The 19738-nt window shown below is 42.7% G+C and overlaps 1 protein-coding gene across 1 annotated transcript in view; it reads right to left on the minus strand.

Moving 5' to 3' along the window:
- Nucleotides 1–19738, minus strand: part of plxna2 (plexin A2) — a 191919-nt gene that overhangs the window by 110280 nt on the left and 61901 nt on the right. The window contains exon 4 of the mRNA XM_059332253.1: nt 4668–4802. Within this exon, the coding sequence (XP_059188236.1) occupies nt 4668–4802 (135 nt within the window). The remainder of the gene's footprint in view (nt 1–4667; nt 4803–19738) is intronic.

Consider the following 19738-nt stretch of genomic DNA (forward strand, 5'->3'; position numbering starts at 1 on the left):
TAGGCACGGTGCATCTGGCTGTATGTAAAGTAGGGCTTATGGATAAAGGCTAAAGCCCCTATGCTTTATCATGCAAAACTTATGTAGCAAATACCCATGCATGCCTACTGTTACAGCAGTGGAAGATGTGGCATTCAGTTTGAAATCCACAGCTTTTGATGTAATATTAACTGCAGTGAGGTGTTCAGGAATGTAAGACATTTCAGGGGGGCATTTCATATGACGCAGAAAGAGGAAAAGACAAAAAAAAGGAAAAGGGGAAAAAGTCGAGGACGTGTCTAGAAGGCAGCTCAGCTGAATCTTCTGAAACAGCTATGACCTTTTTCTCTCCATCACTGCGTTTGCCGCCAGCATCGCTACCCAGCCAAGTACCAAAATCGCTGGATTATTGGTCTAAATATAGAAGCAGTCACACACACGTACTACTCACGCTACATGACTCAAACATGTGATCAGGCAGAAATCCATACGATGGATCTGCAGAATCACACATTGCACGAGGACACAAAGCTCCAAATGTTGAGTCCTGAGAAAATCCAGAGATGATGAGCATGTTTTTGAGGTTTTTCAAAAGAGGCACGATGGCGGATATACACAGATGTCTGAAGATAAATCTTGAGATGAAAACCTGCTGTTATGTATTTCAGGACTGTCAGTAATGATACAGCACCCTACAGGAACACACACACACACACACACACACACACACACACACACACACACACTCATACAGCTCCCGGAGAAGAGAAAGTCAGTGAGCCAGGTCTTTTCATCAGTTCCAGTACGCTGCCTCGCATTGGGTCAATCTCACCACATCATTAATATGGTGGATGCTATTGTCATTACATCTACGAAACAAAAGCACAGTTTAACATGGCAGCATCATGGATCGAATGTGAAACAGGGAGCTATTAAATATATTTTGGGGGTGAGTGAACGATGGTGTGGGAGTGTGAGAACAAAACAAATGAGAACTAGAGAAAGCGGAAAGTTCTTTCACACACTGGAAGATAACTTGTGGTGGGCAGCGAATGTGCAAGAGTCTGAAGGATATCTATACATATGCAGTAGGTGTAATCTATATATACGCGGGTGAGAGAAAAAGGCTGGATGAAAAGCCCCCGAAAGCCTTGTAGAGATTCCATTTGAATACTGAATTGGAGACTGGTGCTCGCATGTCTCTGTAATTATAGTTTTTTTGTGTGTCTGTGAGTGTACATGTGATTGCTGGAGCCAGTGCATTATGACGCTGCTGATGCAAATGAAAATGGAGGGAGCATGTGCTCTGTGTGTGAGTGAGTGTGTGTGCGTGTCCCTGTGGTTGCCTGTCTGCATGTTTGTGTTTACAAAGGCCTCGCACATCCCACGATTCTCAGCTTCGCCACAACACACACAGACAGGTGTGAGGACTGGAGAGAGCGAGAGCCCAGATTGTGGAGCACGGCCTCGCTGAACAAATATTACTCTCGCTCTTCCAATTTCTGTCTCCCTCTCTCTCTCTATCTCCTTCATTCAATGTCTGTCTCTCTCTCTTGGTCTCTCTGTATTCTCTCTTTCCCACTGTGCCAAACACAGAGGGCCTCTTTGTTATTCAGAGTAGGAAATGCGACTGGAGCCAAATCTGCCCTGCTTTCTGTTTGATATCATCCCTCCTTTGTTCTTAGCATCTCCAAGCACCATGCGCTTGGCCCCAGACGGCATCAGCGAGGCACATGGGAACAAGCGGAGCTCTGACAAGATGGATCTCGTGATGTCCTGCATGTCTGCCTTCAAGTGTAGCTTGAGGTGACATTTAGGGCAATGATGAGACAAAGGTCAAATAGATGTTTTCTGCTGCTTCTGTTCTCTGTTTCACAGTGCATAAGGCATGCCTCTGAATAGATCTACAGCCAATTGAGCAACAAAGAATGTGATGTCGTGCTGAGTGGCCATTTTCAGGTAGGTGAAACAAGGCGGCATCAAATGGGTGACACAGTCACAGAATTTTGATTCATATTTTTTCAGTGCTATTTACAGTAGATTGACAGTTTGATCTGAGCTGGATATCAGTCATCCTATCAAATCCACATACAAGATTAATGTTTGTGAATGGTGCAATAGGGGCCATCCGGGCTGAAAACGGGTCTGAATGAGAAAGTGACAAGATGCATCTGCTAGAGCAAATAAAACATGACCTCAGCAGATTCAACTGGTTTCCAGGCTAATGCCGAAATGCCTTAAACCTGCATTGTTTCTAATGGATTCCACTAGTTGCAAAGAAGTCTGATTGTATAGACGTCTATGAGAAAATGACCCTACTTTTCACTTGATTTATTACCTCGGTAAAATATTTTATGATGACTTTATGATCTCGATTGCTAGTTTCAAATGTTCTTTAATATCACATCCTTCAAATCTCAAATAAGTCACACCTGGCCCTAAAATAAATTAGCGACAGCCAAAATGCAAAATTCAAGGCTTTAAAATGATAATACACAAAAAAATCAGTGACGTCCTGCTGCTACATATTTTATACAGCTCTTTTCACACTGTGAAAGTGCTGCAAGAGTGCAAAACATACACAACATATTATCCGTCTTGCCGGCTCCACCGTGTTCACATTGATCCCTCCTCGAACAGTCTCGCCAATTTACAGAGCCAGGATCACTCGGGCCCCCCATGATGCTCCCATGACTGAAGGTGAAACGCCACAGAGGCGTAAATATTGTGGCTTGAAACGGCAGTCTGAAAGGGGCTTATGTGTGATACCTAATACTTTACATCCTAAATTAAAGAGGTTATATCTGACTAAATAGATTAATTATTATGCATGATGTGTCGTTCCATTTAGACAATTCACATACAACAACAACAAAAAACACATAGTTTTTGTTGAATTTGTCAATTGTATGAAATAAGACTGAATGCTTGTGTGGTCATGCCGAATCCCTAACCAGTCTTACGTCAGGTGTGACTATCGAGTGGTATCCTTGAACATACAGGGCAACATCCCAAAAGTAGTTGAGAGCATTTCAGTACGTGTGTCTGTCTGCATCGATCCTCCCCAACCCCTGGAGAGCAAGACAGAAGAGTCGACACGCTGAATACTAATAATATTCACCAACATCACTTCTCATTCAGATGACTAGCAGTTATGAGCTCAACATCAAAAGCTTGTTTCATCCGTGGAATAAGTGGGAATAAAGGATTTAGTAAATATGGGAAACAGAGTTTAGACTCAGTACAAACTCATCTTTATTTGGGGAATCTGTGTCATGCCTTGCTACAGACTCATCCTCTCACTGTGAGTTACATGAGCATTTATTGTGTTTGTGCATGGATGTAGCCCACTGGAATTATATCCTGGAGATATCCACAAAAATACAACTGAGTGCTAGTTGTACACGAAGAATATTTTAAGATTTTAAATAATCTGGCTGACCATTTGTTCAGTTATTTTTCTTACTAAAACTCTCAGCTAATATACTGAAATACAGAGCTATTACTGCTGATGTAATTGGATTTGACGTTGTTATATTTTTATTCTCACAGCAGGCAAGTGTCGGACTAAAACTGAGCAACTTTTCCGTCATCTTTTTCCCTTGTTGTTTGTCAGAGCGGAATAAAACAAATCACACACACACACACACACACACACACACACACACACACACACACACACAGCTATGTGTTAGTCACAGATGCTGAGGGAAAAAAACAACAACTGTAGATTATAGTAGACCTGTTTGTTCCTCTCTCAGCAATGGACGCCATTGTCTAAATAACTCCTTCACACCACATCCGCCCACCGCCGTTCCTAACCTGTAAGCTGTGGCCAGCCAGTTGTTGAGTGTGTTAAAAGCAGAGATAAGGAGAGAGGACGGCAATCTATCACCTCACACTGACAGCCTCGCACGTCGTCTGTCTCTGGGGTTGCTGCGCTGCCACGCTTCCCTGCAGCTGCTCCTCCTCTCCTCTCCTCTCCTCCCGTCACTTCTCTTTCTCTTTTCATCTCTTTTTCATCCTGCCATGTTTTCCTCTTGTCTCATCTCCTCACCCCTACTATGTCCTTGTGTCCCCTTCCACCCTTGTCTGCCCTCTGCTTTTGCCTGTTTAGTATGTCAGTTGCATTGATGGCTATCGGCTGCTTTCCACCAGCCCTCCCCACAATGCTGTGTCACTTCATTAGAAGTGTGAAAGGATGACCTTGCACTCTGTCTTTTTTTTGCTCAGTGTCTCTCTTTACTCGAAGTCATACACTACTCCAGCTGTCCCTCTTTCCCTCATCACTCTTCCTCTCATACTCTGCCTCAGCCAACCAGCCAGCGGGCAAGTGCCCTTCATCTTTCACTCTCTGTCTTTCTCTCTCTCTCTCTACCTTGTCTTTTCCTCGTCTCTCTATTTCTTTCTTTCTCCCTGCCCTCATTGTTCTCCTTCATTATCAAACGCTGTCACAGCGTCCCCCGCTGTGCCACCCAGGTTATTTATAGCTAACAGAGGGTGGCGGTGCTGTTGATGCTGAGAGGTGGGCCATCTCGCGCCCTGCCGGAGCACACACACATCCACACACTTTTCCTGACATTTAAACATATGCACACACACAAAGACACACTTTTCATTCTCCCGCAGGAGAGCACTTGTATAATTAGGGAAAAGCGGTTTGCATGCATGCATTTTCCGACACCTACCTGTCTCTCAGACATGACGTAGAGGTAGTTGCGGTCGAGGGAGAAGGCCATGTCTCGCAGGACGGGGCTGCCGTCCTTGATGACCGATATGGTCTCATACTGGACACCGCCGTGAGGAGGCCCATCGACACGAATCTGAGAAACACAGAGCACAAAACAGGTCAATGATTGCTATTTTTATCATTATGACAGCAGGAGTGGGAAAACAGACGAAATGATTGACAGGGATGTCAGACTTGGGTCAAATAATATCTGCAAAACAATCTATCGTTATCATTTAGCTTCTTGGAGATTCGGGTCATTGGAGACACTTATGAGTTCTGTTTGGATAGTGAAGAATTTAAAAAAAAGCAGAGAGATGAGTAATTGACTTTTGAATACTTTAATTCTTAAAAATGTGAGGCACTAATATTTCATGCCTTGTACGAGGTAAATATTATCCCCGTGTGATTCCTTACAGGATGGGGTTACAACAACTGTTAAGAATTATGTGCCAATATTATTAGACCTTTGTGAAACCTTAGCTCTGTTTTCCTTTCCTCTTTCTCCCGATGAGTGATGTAAAGCTTTGAACTTGAGGCCAAGACCACCTAACTACAAAACACAGCGGAAAAGCCTTCTAATGACTTATTCCAGCTACATGACCTCCACTGACCCAAATGGGTCGCTGCTTGCCCCGTTTCTTCTTTATTCAGCAGATCCTGTCGGACAAATATATAACCAGGACGGTAAATCTTGAGGGGCAGCATGACTTTTGTGATGCTGGGCGTGAGAGATGTCTCTGTGATGTCACCAGGCCCTCCTCCAACCATGAAAGCTGATGGCTCTATCATCTGTCCATCGCCGCCTGCCTCCCTCCACCCAAACATTCATCTATCTATTCAGATGGTGACAGCACCAAAGAGCAGCCAGACTCTCGATAAAACATCACAGAGGGGAAAGTCAAGGTCATATGTCTGTCAAAAGAAGATCAACTGGGAGGGTATGTGAGCAAACACACACACACACACACACACACACACACACACACACACACACACACACAGGCCTTTGTGTATGCATGTGTGTGTGGCAAACTGCAGGATGGTAAAGTAGGAGAAACGTGATGTAAGTTCGCACAAAGCCCCCAGAGCTTCGCCTTCAAAGCTTCAGGGTCAGCTGAATACACGACAGCAGGCGGCACAGTTAAGAGGCGGACCTCAAGAGTGGTTGAGCCTTCCACAGCTGACCTACGTCTGACCTTGGCAGGCCAAACCAAACATAGAAAAAAAAGACATATGTGAAAACCATATGTAGGAGGAGAAAAGGCAGGATGTGGGGGCTGTGCCAATCTTCATCTGGTTACTGACACTGCAGTGTGGAGGGAGACTTCAGCAAATATGCTCATCCATAAAGCATGTCGGCGCACGGCCAGACCAGCGCTGCTCTGTTCACTACTGTTTAAGTGTGGGTGTTTTGTGTGTGTGTGTGTGTGTAATATGTGTGTGTGCACCCGTAGGAGCAGTCTGTCACGCTGTGATATGTGTCCAAGCAGGCCGCCACTAGGGATCACAAGATAACCTGACCTTGGCCCTGTACGCCTGCAGTTCATCTGAATCAGATCGCTATCACACAGTCTCTCACCACTGTCCAGGGGCTTCTAAATTCACATTAAGTCAGAAACACACACACACACACACACACACACACACAAAGAAACAGACACACACACAGATTTCTTGAGTGTGTCCAGAACAAATCATCTACTCTCCAGGCAGGGTATAACACTTTATTACCCACTACAACAAAAGCACTAACATACCAGGCCTAGCAATTACTAAACAGTTCATTTAATGAGGATTGCGGATGTGTATACAAGATAAATAATGAATGACCTCCCCTTTTTCCCAGTCAGAATACTGTCTGTTTCTTAGTCTCTGCCTCTTTTGTATATACTTTTTTTTTTGCTCGAGCAGCTTAGGCTTATGGCTTACATGGAGAAAATGGAATAACTGACACTCAAGCACTCCAGAAACACTCGCACTATCACACCGTGTACACAAAAACACACCCACATCCAGTTGCTTTTCACATTAAGAAGCGGCGTTTTCTATAGTGGCAGTAAATCTCGCAAAGTGTGTTACATTCACACATATGCAGACACAAACACACACCCACTACATTGTAAGGAAGTGAAGAAATGAGCGCATGTGTGTGAGGTTGGTTGGATGTGAGTGACTTTGCAGGGCAGAATCACCTCTGGGTGGGCGAATGACACACACACAAAAAAAGAAGAGGAAAATGAAAACCCTGGGCAAGCAAATGGAGAAACCAGTGCTTGGACTAAAAATAATTCTGTCAAATTCTCCATCTCTTTACCACACTCCCTCCCTCACTCCCACGCTACCATTCTACTAGCCTACAGTATCTAGCACCTGAGTAAGCGACTCTCAGACCCAAAATATCCATTTCCTTAGCTTCACTGTACTTCAACCTTTGGTTTGCTCTCTCAGGTACTTAAACCTATCCACTGTCTGCCCCATTTGACCCTGCATTATTTATCAGGCTGGGTGAGAAGGCTGCTAACAGGTTGTATTCATACCCACAAGCCCCCTCTGACAATATCACTGCGCCTCTATTTTTGGAGGACCCATCCACTGAAGCAACCCGTGGTGCCCCAGAGAGCTGTCCTTGGTTTGGCCTGGTCTAACACGGCACCCCATTTCAACACCAAAGCCATTAGCTGGCTGGCGTCTGGGAGCTGCAACTGAGCAAAGTGAGAAAGGGGAAAAAAGGTGAGGATGGATGAGAGTGTTGAAAAACACTGCACATGTATCCCAGGGGCACCATGGCCTGTGTAGTTAATATTTGTGAAAAGAAAAACTGTGCTGTCTTGAATGTCAAAAAATGATTATCAGAAATTCATAATAATCACGAGTGGCAAATAATGACTTTCATATACAAACAAATTCATAAAAGACACAGAGAGAGAGAGAGAGAGAGACATTGTGAAAGAAGCCTGGAGAACTAAGGACAGAAATAAATGTCCCCAGGCATCACTGAGTAGGAGGACTTCTTAATCAGCTCACTGGAGCACACGCAGCGCTGCCGTATTTAGTTTTCAAAATCACTACTTTCACATAAATTTGGACGACATTTTCTTAACTAAAGTACAAATGTAATGTGCAAACCAACATTTTTGCAAGTCATCTACTTTTTTCTGTTTATTTTGTAACAATTACATTCTGGTTAAACAAACTTAACTCAACTTAAGTTCAGTTTCTGAAACACCATGCTTTCCAGGAGTGGAGAAACAGCCATATTATGTTTCCGTTGTACAACATTTCCCTGCCCCTGAGCCAGAAAAATGACATGATATCATGTTTCCGATGTTGGCAATAAATAATTATTGATCAGAGCAATCACAAACTATAAGAAGTGTAGAAGAGTGGAGTTAAAGAGCCAGCTGGAGATCACTTTAAACAATAAAATGCACGCTTCAATTTGTCCATATAAAGGAAATGCACTGTGACCTTTAAATAACTTTAAAGGGGCTGGAACCTAAATGATTCCTGTATTATGCAAATACTGAACATTCTGACATTAGAATTCTTGATGTAGAGTCTCACAGCATTCAGGTTAAATGTGTACAATCATTTTGTTTGGATTTTCTTCTTTGAGGTTGAAATAATCAGAAACATATTGTTATTGATATTCAAGTCCATTACAGAAATGTTTCCCAAAATGATTTTTTCCTGAAAAATATTAGAATTTGGGATTTTTGATGTTCAAAACAACATTTTTACCTTTTCTGTTATATTTGTGAGCAGATGCCCCCCTGTAAATGATGGATACAGGTACATCTCCAAAAATTTGAATATCATGAAAACGTTCAATATTTTTTCATTATCTTCTGACATACTAAGTTTTGTGTTTTCATTATCTGTATGCCAGAATCATCAAAATTACAAGAAATACAGGCTTGATCTATTTCACTCTATGTGTAATGAATCTATATCATATACAAGTTTCTCTTTCTGAAATAATTGACAAAAAATATTCTTAATATTTTGAGATGTACCTGTACATGACAATATTTTACTACTGATGACACAAGGCAAAATTCCCAAGCTGCCATATGATGTAAAAAACGCTTTATATGCCTTTTGTTTCTATATACAAACTTAATGTTGCAACACCTAGTCAGGAATAAGCGAGTGGGGGGTGGGGGGGTTGGCCAGCAGGGAAGCCATGGCAGCGGCATCAGAGGCCTCCCCTTGTGGCTACAAGGGCCTGTGCCAGTGGGGTGCTTTTGATCAGACCATGTAAGCACCCTGGAAAAACGTTTGAAGATTGACCAAACTCCAATTCAAATTGCCCTTCTCCCTCTTTCTCTTTCTCTCTCCCTTGGTCTCACTGGTTTTGAACACTGTGCCAGACACTGGATCCCCAACCGTGTGAGTCTGTGTGAAGCAATTTGCTGAGTGAAAAGTGATGAATAAATTCACAGTAAAAGTGCATCAAATATGTGTTTACAGTGTATTGTGGATGCTGTTGCTCAGAGATAGAATAAAAAGGAATGGCTAAAACGGCAGCACCTGCCCCTCACCCCCATATACTGAATAAAAATATTTGAATGACACCTATCCACTTCCTTCCACTGCACAAAGGCGAAGCCAATGTACTTTGGATACGGGCACCGCCATCTTCCATTGGTTATGTAATTTGCAGCCAGAGTCTGCGCAGTAGTGTTTGGGCGGTGGAGCAGTGGTATCGAGGCTGCGCCCATACACCCGTCTGACTCGGTCTGAATGATTTTGAAGAAAGATCTTATCGCTATTATTTTTTTCTAATATTGCAGTTGCGCAAATGTATTTACACACATTGCAATTTTTGCACCTTCTGCGATTCGGATATTGCACTATTGCAATTTCAATAAAATTGAGATTAAATGTGACCAATCGCAAGTCAATCAAAGCTGTCCATTATTATTCCACAACTCCTTTTTATAGCATCAAATAACTAATAAACAAAACATTTTAGAAAAAAATACATTTAAGCATGCATTAGAATGATAAGAACTCACTAAAATAACAAGACATCTTTAAAAAATAAAAATAAATGATTACGTTGATATTTTCTTTTGGCTGCTGTCCCATCCACTAACGGGTGCTGGGTTTATGACCTATACTGCAGCCAGCCACCAGGGGGAGATAAGGATGTTTTTGGCTTCACCTTTGGGAAGCTGTCATACCGTTCATCTTTATATGCTGTCTATTATCCTCCTTTGAGACAGAATTATGCAACATGTGAAAAAAAGCCAAAATGATCCGTTTCCAAATTGGATAATCCTGAACTGTATGAGAGAAAACTGACACATAAAAAAAGCGTTTAAATTTAGCCGAATAGCAAAACACTGATTGGCTAATTTACTGACTTGCTCTCTGTTTTAAAGCTGGTCTCAAAGTGTTTGTCCAACATTAGCCACTCAATTTTTAAAGAATGTTTCTCCTTTTAATGGCCACAGCTGCTAACCATTACCTGAGAGCTGCTTTCTTTTCAGATCTGGAAAAAAAGCTATTTTCTAACGTTAGCCTTGAGGGAGGTTAGTGTTTCTGAAACAGGACACGCATGTATACAGGTGGCTGCCAACACCAATACAGATCCATCTGAGGGTGTACATTATTTCACCACCATCTTTCAGCTGGCAGAGCAGTCTGTAGCCCACGCATGGGAACCTTTACCAAATCACAGTGTGTGGCAACACTCCACACTAACACCTTGTACCAGGATAGGATTAAGTCAAATTGTAGGTCTTCCACCTACACTATATACCAGAATAGTATAATGGGAGTGGATTTTAGGGAGATTGTGCTTTTATGGTTTAAACTCAGTACCACATTGTGCTCAAAGAGAAAAAAAGAGTGGAGAGTGAAAGTTGAACTCCCTAAGTAACCTATCTGGCAGCTATCTCTTGCATCTACGCTAATCCAGTTCAACAGTCTTGGATGTTGAAGCGATAGGCATTCCCTTTATCTGGCTGATCCCATGCACTGGATTAGATTCTGTGAAAGCACACCACCACACACTTTCTCGCTCTGTCTCAATGCAATGACCCTTTACAGAGATACCAGAGAGGAGGCTCAGCTGAGGGAAAATGGAGCTTTGTAGCAGTGTTGTAGAGGTTATGCCGATTGAAAAAGAAACGGGTCAGAAGGATCTGACAATGACCATGATAAACCTTATCCAATCAAATCCAATATGTCTGATGGGACCAATCTTAGCCTCAGTAAATGGCCTTGAATTGGATGTTGAGATTGGTCGCTACCTTCGGCAAGATGACAGGTGACAGACTGCTGACAGCATTTTAAGAGCCAGTGAAGCTTGTCAGGAGGCATCCGCGATTTGAAAAGCTTTTGTGACAGCCGGGTGCTCTCACCACGCTGGTTTTGCATTGCAAGCAAAAATTTTGGGAAAGAAAAAGACACTTTCCAACATACTAGTCATTTTGTCCTTCGCTTTTAACCCCCCTGCAAAGTTAGAAAGTGTGTCACAGTCTTTCTGTGCATGTATCTGAGTACTGCATGTTATAAGGCGGCATAAAAGACACGTAGCACTATATATACAGTATACAATATATATACTATGGTATGATTTAGGGCTGAACCATTACATTTTTTTTGCCCCTGATCCTGATCCGAATCATCTGTATGTCTTTTTCCAACACTTCTATTTAACTAGATAATATTGCACAATACACTGTACAAAAAAGTTATGAAAATCAATATATATGCTTGACAATTGAGTAGTTCTGCATTGCATTAAGAAAGAAATGCCTGCATCCAAGCTGTTGTCGGGGCACCGGTAAGGCCTGGCCCCTGGTTAAACACTGTCAGACTGAGCTGAAATAAAATGAGTGCACATTAATTATTGAAGTAAGTAACATAAATAAACAGTCTCATGCTGCGTCTTGCTGTCGTTTATGGTGTATGGGTTTTCCCTGTGGGTGGGGCTCAGCCACAGACAGCGGAGAGTTGAAGAGTTGATGACGGCTGCACTCATTGCGTTGCTGTGCACGAAGGCATCGCAAGTAAATACACCCATGTCACAGCTGATGTAAAACAAAGGATCAGATTAGGCTCAACAATCAATCAACAAGTCAGAAATCAGTCAAAAAATGCCATGATCGGCCCTGATATCAACCTTTGAGATCGTATCGAGGCAAAGTTTGAGATGTACTGACAGATCCATCGTCCGTCCCCCCGGAGATGGATGTATAATGTCCAGCCGCAGATGAAGTCAGTCCCTTAGGGCGTGAGCTGGGGCTGTATCAGGGTGAGTGGACTGGAAGTATGAGTCACCCTGGGGAGGGGGTGGATTCATCACCAACACACCAGAAGTCAGACACCAGCACAGCACACAAATTCCTCATTTCCTCTGTTTAAAAAGAGAGAAGAGGTACACATGCATAATTGTCTCTCCATACACACAAGCGCATAGCTCATGAAGGAACATAGATGGGCTTTCTCACACACACACACACACGAACATAGATACAAATCAACTGGCTGCATTCGACAGCTGGCAGAACACTATGTACCAACCAGGCTCACTATCTCTATCTATTCGCATGTCTGTCCTGGAAACTCAGCTTGAAATTTAGCAGACTGCTATTGTATTTCTTTACTTCAGGTGGAATGGGTACAGGCTATTCAGCCGCCTATGTGTGTGTGTGTGTTACTCTCTCTCTCCCTCTTTCTCTCACTTTCTTTCTCCCCGCACTGGGAGAAAACATGGAGCCTCTCTCCGCCTCGATAACGCATCTAATCCATCACCAGTGTCAGGCTGAAGAATTCTGGTGTCAGTAGCAAGCGGCATGTAGAAATGTGCTGTGTATATGTGTGTGTGATGGCTCCCACCAGCCCAGCACGCCGTCTCTTTTGTTCCTGTTCCTGTTGTACAATATAAGCTCCCATAAGGCGTATGTTAGCCCGCTTGCCTATATGCGCTACGTGTCACTTCCCATCGGACAGGCTGAGGTCGGAGAGGCCTCTGTGTGGTGATGGAGGCGAGGAACATGTGGAGAGACAGGGAGAGAGAGCGAAGAAGGGAGAGATGTAGGGATGGGAAACAAGCACAGGGTTGGAGGGACAGGAGACGGTATAAATGAAAGAAACAGACACAGGGATCAAGACAGAGACCCCCTCTTCACGCAGATGAAATTCTCTCCCTAACCTGCTCACACGGCGGCACAATATCTTCTAAAATGACCTGAGCCCTTAGTCAATACAAGGGGCAATTACTTCATATTTTTGGCCAGGCACCATAAAGCCTATTGATTTGCCTCTCCGCTCCATGTATAAAGCAGTTAACCCTCTCCTATACAACATCTCTTCTCATCTGATTGGACAGAGACTGTACCCAACAAATCACAAATGATGACCGTTCAAACAGACGATTTTTTTTTATCATCATTGATTGTCAGTGAATATCGAAAGCAAACATCCTATTAAACGGAATCCCAGTGAGTCTTAACAACCAATTTTACAAGAGCCGTCTCTATAATAGCTCTGTCCAAGACTTGTCCAATTCCATTTTAGCTCTGTAATATTGCCGTCTCTCTCGGCCACATAACTCACAACCCCTAAACATGATTATATCAGCACTTTCCCCTGTTTGCCCCCCGAATCCAAATAGAAACCAGAGACCGCGGCATGCATTAGGGGTCTGTGGTAGGATGAGATCAGGCCTCAACTCTAATCAGCCCAAACACACATATTAAGCACAGCAGCACAATGCGAGGCCTATATTTAGCTCCACATTAAAACACTGAGCAGGGGCCAGCGTGCCGGTGATGGACACGGGCCAAGAAGGTTCCGAAAGAGCAAAACAGGAGGGATGCGGTGGGAGGGATTTTCTGCTTAGTCCTCAAAAAATGAAGTTCGCCAGTACGGAGAAGCCACTCTTTCTACTCGACTGGCACTCGAACATTGAGAGAAAAATGGTTTGCATACACAAACTAAATAGCTGACACCACGATAAGTTTTCCTTTATTAGCTGACCCGACTGAACAGAGAGAGCTAACAGAGAGAGGTGGGTTAAACAAATACAGAATGGAAAAGAGGGATGTTTCGAGGAGGAGGAATTGAAATCGGTAAAGAGAAAAAGGACTCAGCACTGTGGATACTCCAACAGAGACACAGACCGTACCTTCACAGTGTATTATATCAAGATAAACAATTATTTAGCACCCTTACACCCATGCTTTCATTGTTTATTCAATCACTCCATGTTATTTTAACAATAAAATAGGAATGCACTGATATATATCAGCTGAACATCAGTATTAGCTGATATTCTCCTTGTTGACTGCCATCGACCTACCGGAAAATAAGATGACATTCACCAATGGCCGTGTTCGATGTTCCATCGATTTTGCGCAAGATAAATGTTGTGTTGTTTATTTGCAGTTGGACTTGGACAAAGGAGTCCTTTAAACATTATTCATATATATTAACAAGATGTCTTTGTTTCCCTGGCATTGGCTATAGGCCAAATTGTTATTTCAAACATTGCTATCAGCCCAGAATTTTCATTGGTTAATCCCTCCAAAAAGTATATCTCCCAACAAAAGCCTGACTTCTGATAATGGAGCCTTTCTCTCCAGGGAACATTTTGTTTCAAAGGTGGAGCTTTTGCTTTTGTGATGTACGTGTTGAAAGAGAAAAGAAAAGCTATACTTATTTCATGTGAGTAAATAAGCAAGGGACAAAGCAAGCACGCGACTATTACAAGCCGCACACAGTGCCAATGCACTGATGGTTAGACAAAAGCTAATACAGGAATGTCAAACAGTGTGAACCAGAAGAAATCATCACACCTCCTGTTTTCTCCCTCGGCATACTTCAAAGTAGATCACAAAGATATGCGAATCAAAAAGTAGCTCAGAAAAAGGTTCAGGTGAGGGGCAAATTAACTGAAATTGTTTCAATTTCTCCCACTGGATTTGTGAGATTTAAATGTGGGACAAGATTGGCAGGTAGAAGTGAGATAGTAGCAAATTATAGCCAGCGGGATCCGCGCAGCAAATGAGAATATAAAAGCACTTCAATCAAGCCCACCTTTTACACCTGTAATGTGTGTGAGCTTGAATAACCTCCCTATATGTTTCATGCTGTGGTTGATATTACTGAGATGTATCCACCAGCGGTGAGTGAGCGCGATATTGATGAATGTATTATATCGCTCGGAGGCTTCGACACTCAATGAAGTCTTCATCAAGGAAACATTAACGTGGGCCCTCTTGGACATGTGCTGGACATAATACGCATGCAGCATGTAATGAGACATCAGTGTGCGCTGCAGCAAAGGCCTAAAAGACGGGAGGGCATGTATAACAGAAAGATGGATAAAGGGAAAGACTATACATCAGAGCAAGATCATTTTGAAGTAGCAATCTGCAAGATCCATTTTTGTTTATTTTTGGCAGCACCATTGATCAGTCAATAAGTCATGCTGCTCTTTTTGTACTGTGCTAGCGTGCAGCATACTGTGAGTAATTTCTCCCTTGGATATTCTGTACTTAAATTCAGTTATCATAAAAGCTTGTTTTTTTTTCTTCTTTAACCTTGAGAACCCCTGGCAGTTTCAGGGTGTTTTTTCTTTTTGGCTTCTGTCACATTTTACTCACTGTGGACTCTTTTTTTTCACTGAAGTATACAAATCCTGAACCTCTATGCTAGAAGCAGGGAAAACTCTAACGCGTTATTATTCCATAAATCATATAAAAAGCATGTGTTGATTATTTATTTTATAAAATAGAATCTCCAAGTGTGACCAATATTTAGAGAGATTCCACATGTTCTTCTGCTACTCTCTTGGCCTCTCCTCTCTGCTCTGTGTAAACAGCCTGATGTTCAGTCCAGGTTCAACTAAATTCTTATTTTTCTTGACCATGTTTTTAAAGAAAACATGCCTTTGCTGCTGCCGTTTTGTGAGATTTAAGATGGTTCATTTATTAATTCCAAATAATTCTCAACTATTTTCTAACAAAAACCTACCTGCCCAGGTGTTTTTTACATGAACAAGCCATGAACTAAATCAATCAGAAGAAAGAACGCAATTTTTACGGCGTGATCCTGAGGTAAGAAGCCTCAGTGGTCACATTAGGAGGCCCATCTTTCCTTTAGAGGACATCGCACCAACACCATAAAACCAACCCATACCACATAGAGCTCCATAGAGACGGATGTCACAACCTTTCACCTCCTATTACCTCGAACCTACCAAGTTCCCAGCAACCACTGGATAATTAGAGCTCCTTCTGTGAGACATGGGTATGAGATGGACACCACACTGTGAACCTTTAACCTCTGCTGGCCAACAGACACAAAGTAAGAGGGGGGGGGAGGGATAAGAAAGTGGGATGAACTATGAGGGGACAAGGGTTATCCAATCAGTCCTTAGCAGGGAGACAGTGATGCTACTGATGAGCTGGGAGGGGGGTGAGCTTGGATTGTCTGACCCCATTCAACATGCTCACAAGAAAAGCAGGCCAAAACCCCTGTGCTGGACAAGGGTTACCATGGTAACCTCTCTCCCCTTGGGCATGAGATCAGCGGGGAATCAACTGAAAGTGTGTGAACATGGTGTGTGTGTGTGTGTGTATGTGTTTGTGTGTCTTGGAGATATAAAAAACTGTTATGTCACCCCTATTGTTTTGGCTCAGGATGAACGGGTTACAGTAAGAGAGTGTGCTGATCATTTTTAATCTCTGCCCTTCAAGGGACTTTGGGTTGTTCCAGTGATCGTCTCCCCCAGTGAGAACATGCGGTAACATCAGCTTGCCAGGAAACAACAGCCTTCCAGCCCAACCACTCTCTCAGGATACAAACAGGATATGTCAGGTCGTGACTCTAGTTAAAGCTGATTTATCTCCATAGGTTAACAGCCCTTTGGTGCAGTTACAACACCTGGAAAACTTTTGGAAATGAAATACTTTCTCAGACTTTCCCTACGCGTATAAAGACATGTAGCATCAGTAAAATCTGTCTACTTTATAGGCTGATGAAATAGGCTCCCAAATACTGCAACCTGTGTTACACAATATCTTACATTGTTTGAATAGCAATAATCAGAAGCATATATTTGATTTATTTTATTACCACACTACTGTATAATTGATGCTATATACTATACCTGTTCATGATAATGTGTTTGTGTATGAGGTTTAATCACCCGACCAATTAGATCAATGTACTTAGCATTAAATGTCTTTACAGGCAATGCAGATGAAAAGCAAATCACTAATTGAATTAAAAAATAGCTTTACTGTACATAAATAATTCAGCCAGTCGAGACGACTTCCACTCTGTAAAGTCTAAGCAAGCATATATAATGCTATCTGCACATAAAGCATGCTAATGACTCTCAGACATGTGAGAGCAGTAAACAAGGCCTTGATTCATTAGTCTGCTAATCAGAAAACACTGTGAAGAATGACTTATGATTTTATGTTTCTATGCACATTTATGACTTTTACGACACAGACACAATATCATGCTTGTACACACACTGCAGCTGTGGATCCCTGCTGTATTATACATGTTAAACAGCAACAGGCCTGCTTCTTCCTGTAGACCAGGGGATCAGAGATACTCATCAGCAGAGACATGTGTTGGTGACAGAGTATCTTCCTTTATCCCACAAACACACCCACCCACACACACACACACACACCCACACCCACACACACACACACACACACACCCACACACACACACACACCCATCCTCTCTCATCCCCTCATAACTCATACACATGCTCTGTAGCGGCAGCAGAGGAAAGTGCTGCGTATGCACAATTCACGAGCGGCACACACTCGGGTCAGAGTAAGTTGAAAAAGACGGAGAGAGACAGAGAAGGTAGAGAGAAGCGCGTGTGTGTGTGTGTGTGTGTGTGTGTGTGTGTGTGTGTTTGTGTGTGCCAGCACATTTTGTAGTCTATGAATCTTCACTAAAGCTCTTTAAAATTGCCCACCAATCTTGCGTCAGGATTTAATGCCTGCTCCTCTCCAGAAGGAATAGACCAGCCAGTTAAAGTATGCTAATTCAGTGGCACTAAATACACTGCTTTAAATGTCAACCTTCCATTATTACACACACTCTGCCTGCCTTAGGACCAAGGCACAATCATAAACACACACACAGACACACAAACACTGCACATATGCGCACACACATACACAAATCAGGCCTCTGCAAGGGCACAAGGAATATAAAGACTTATAGATCACAACCACTTTATAAAATCAATAACTGACGAACAAAGGACATTTGCAACAAAGGTGCATTATTACAGCAGCCTTAATCTATTTGAAGGGAGAATGAGTGAGGAATAGAAAGATGGAGAAGGAGAGAGAGAGAGAGAAGGGAAGTGGACAGACAAAGATGTAGAGAAATTGAAGATAACAATAAGAGTCAGAGACAGAGAGATAGAGTTCAAATCAGAGCCAGAGTATAGCTACAGCAAGCAGAAAGCAATCAGCTTGCAAACAGCCAGCGAGAAGCCTGGCACTCCTCCCCAACCAAGGGTGACAGCACCATTAATTCTATTAACCCTATTAGTATTCCATCCTCATCGCCTCGCTGGGTCAATACACACCTCCATCACACTGCAAAGCTCCTGCTTCCCTCTTACGTATGCAAAGGGAGCGGGGAACAGTAGCAGCTTCAGGGATGGCTGGATAAATAGGAGCACCAGACAGTAGCACTTCCCCTGCTCAGGGTGCAGACTGTGTTGACCAGCCGCCTCTGTGAGAGAGTGTCACTGTCTATGACACTAACACTGACAGACACACAGTGCCATGTGGTAATCAGGTAGGGACTGAGCACGCACAGGAACGGATACAAGCCCTCCGATTTGTCAGCAGGTCACATTTTGGAAATGGGTCAACAGGGTAAAGAGTTTTAGCACACCATTAAAAGCTATGCTACTGAAAATAGAATAAATTCTAAAGTCTATGCGGCACATTTTTGTTTTTTAGATAATTCTACTGGCCTTTTTGGCCTTATTTGACAGTGGTAGAGGCCCACTGCATTGCAAGGACTAAGCCTTAATGTTATGCGCTCTACCGGTGAGCTTCCGGGACGCCCCATGAGGCACATTTTTTAGTAAAAAGGTGGACCATTAATTCATGATCAAAAAGAGCGGATTGGCTGCAAGTAGGTTACACTATGGTGAGAGAAAAATGATGACTGAGTTGTGTATGTATAAGACGTGTGCCAGCGTTGTGCTGCTGTTTTATTCTATGTGAATGGAAATGCATCAAACATGCTAATGTACATTACACTGCATTGGCTGATGTGTTGAACACCAGGATGTGGAGCCCAATCCTGCCTTAGAGCTATACAGACAGAGAGAGATCTAGGGTCTTAAGCTAAGGTTTACTCTCAGAAAACATATTGTTTGTTTAGTTTGTGATGTGCAGGTATGTATATTTTAAAAGACAGGGTTTTTAAATAAATATATGTATACAAGTTGTATTGGTTTAGCCTCATATGAACATAATGTGCAAAAATGTATATTTGAATAGTTTGAACCTACTGGTATTTTACAAGGAATTTTCTGACGTCAATTTGAGCAAATGTGACAGCATACACAGCTGGTGCAATATTAATTTTAACAATGTATACATGCAGCACAGCAAGACCCGTCATTGCTTGACTACTGGTGTAACCAACTATAAAGTCTCTCTCTTTCTTCTTATTCAGATGACTGTGCTGAATACAAGTTGATGCTTATAAATTAAGGTGATTCATTCAAAGACTTGCAGGATCAAAGTAAAAATAATTAAATCAACCTCTTCTTTCTCCAAACAGGGTGGTCCAGCCTTAAAGCTGCTCCGGTGGCGAACAGTAGAGGCAGAGCACGGGAAATGAATTGAGGTGTAAGTGGCAGCCTAAAGACAGCCCTCTCCTCCCATCTTGTTCCCCTCTCCTCCCCATCCTGCCTCCAGCTCAGGGTGGGTGAGTGAGGTTGCCAACAGACACTAGCGTAACAAGTATGTAGGACAGCGCCATTAGGGCATTAGT

The sequence above is a fragment of the Centropristis striata genome, chromosome 5, assembly GCF_030273125.1.
Source record: "Centropristis striata isolate RG_2023a ecotype Rhode Island chromosome 5, C.striata_1.0, whole genome shotgun sequence".
In the NCBI taxonomy this organism is placed as follows: Eukaryota; Metazoa; Chordata; class Actinopteri; order Perciformes; family Serranidae; genus Centropristis; species Centropristis striata.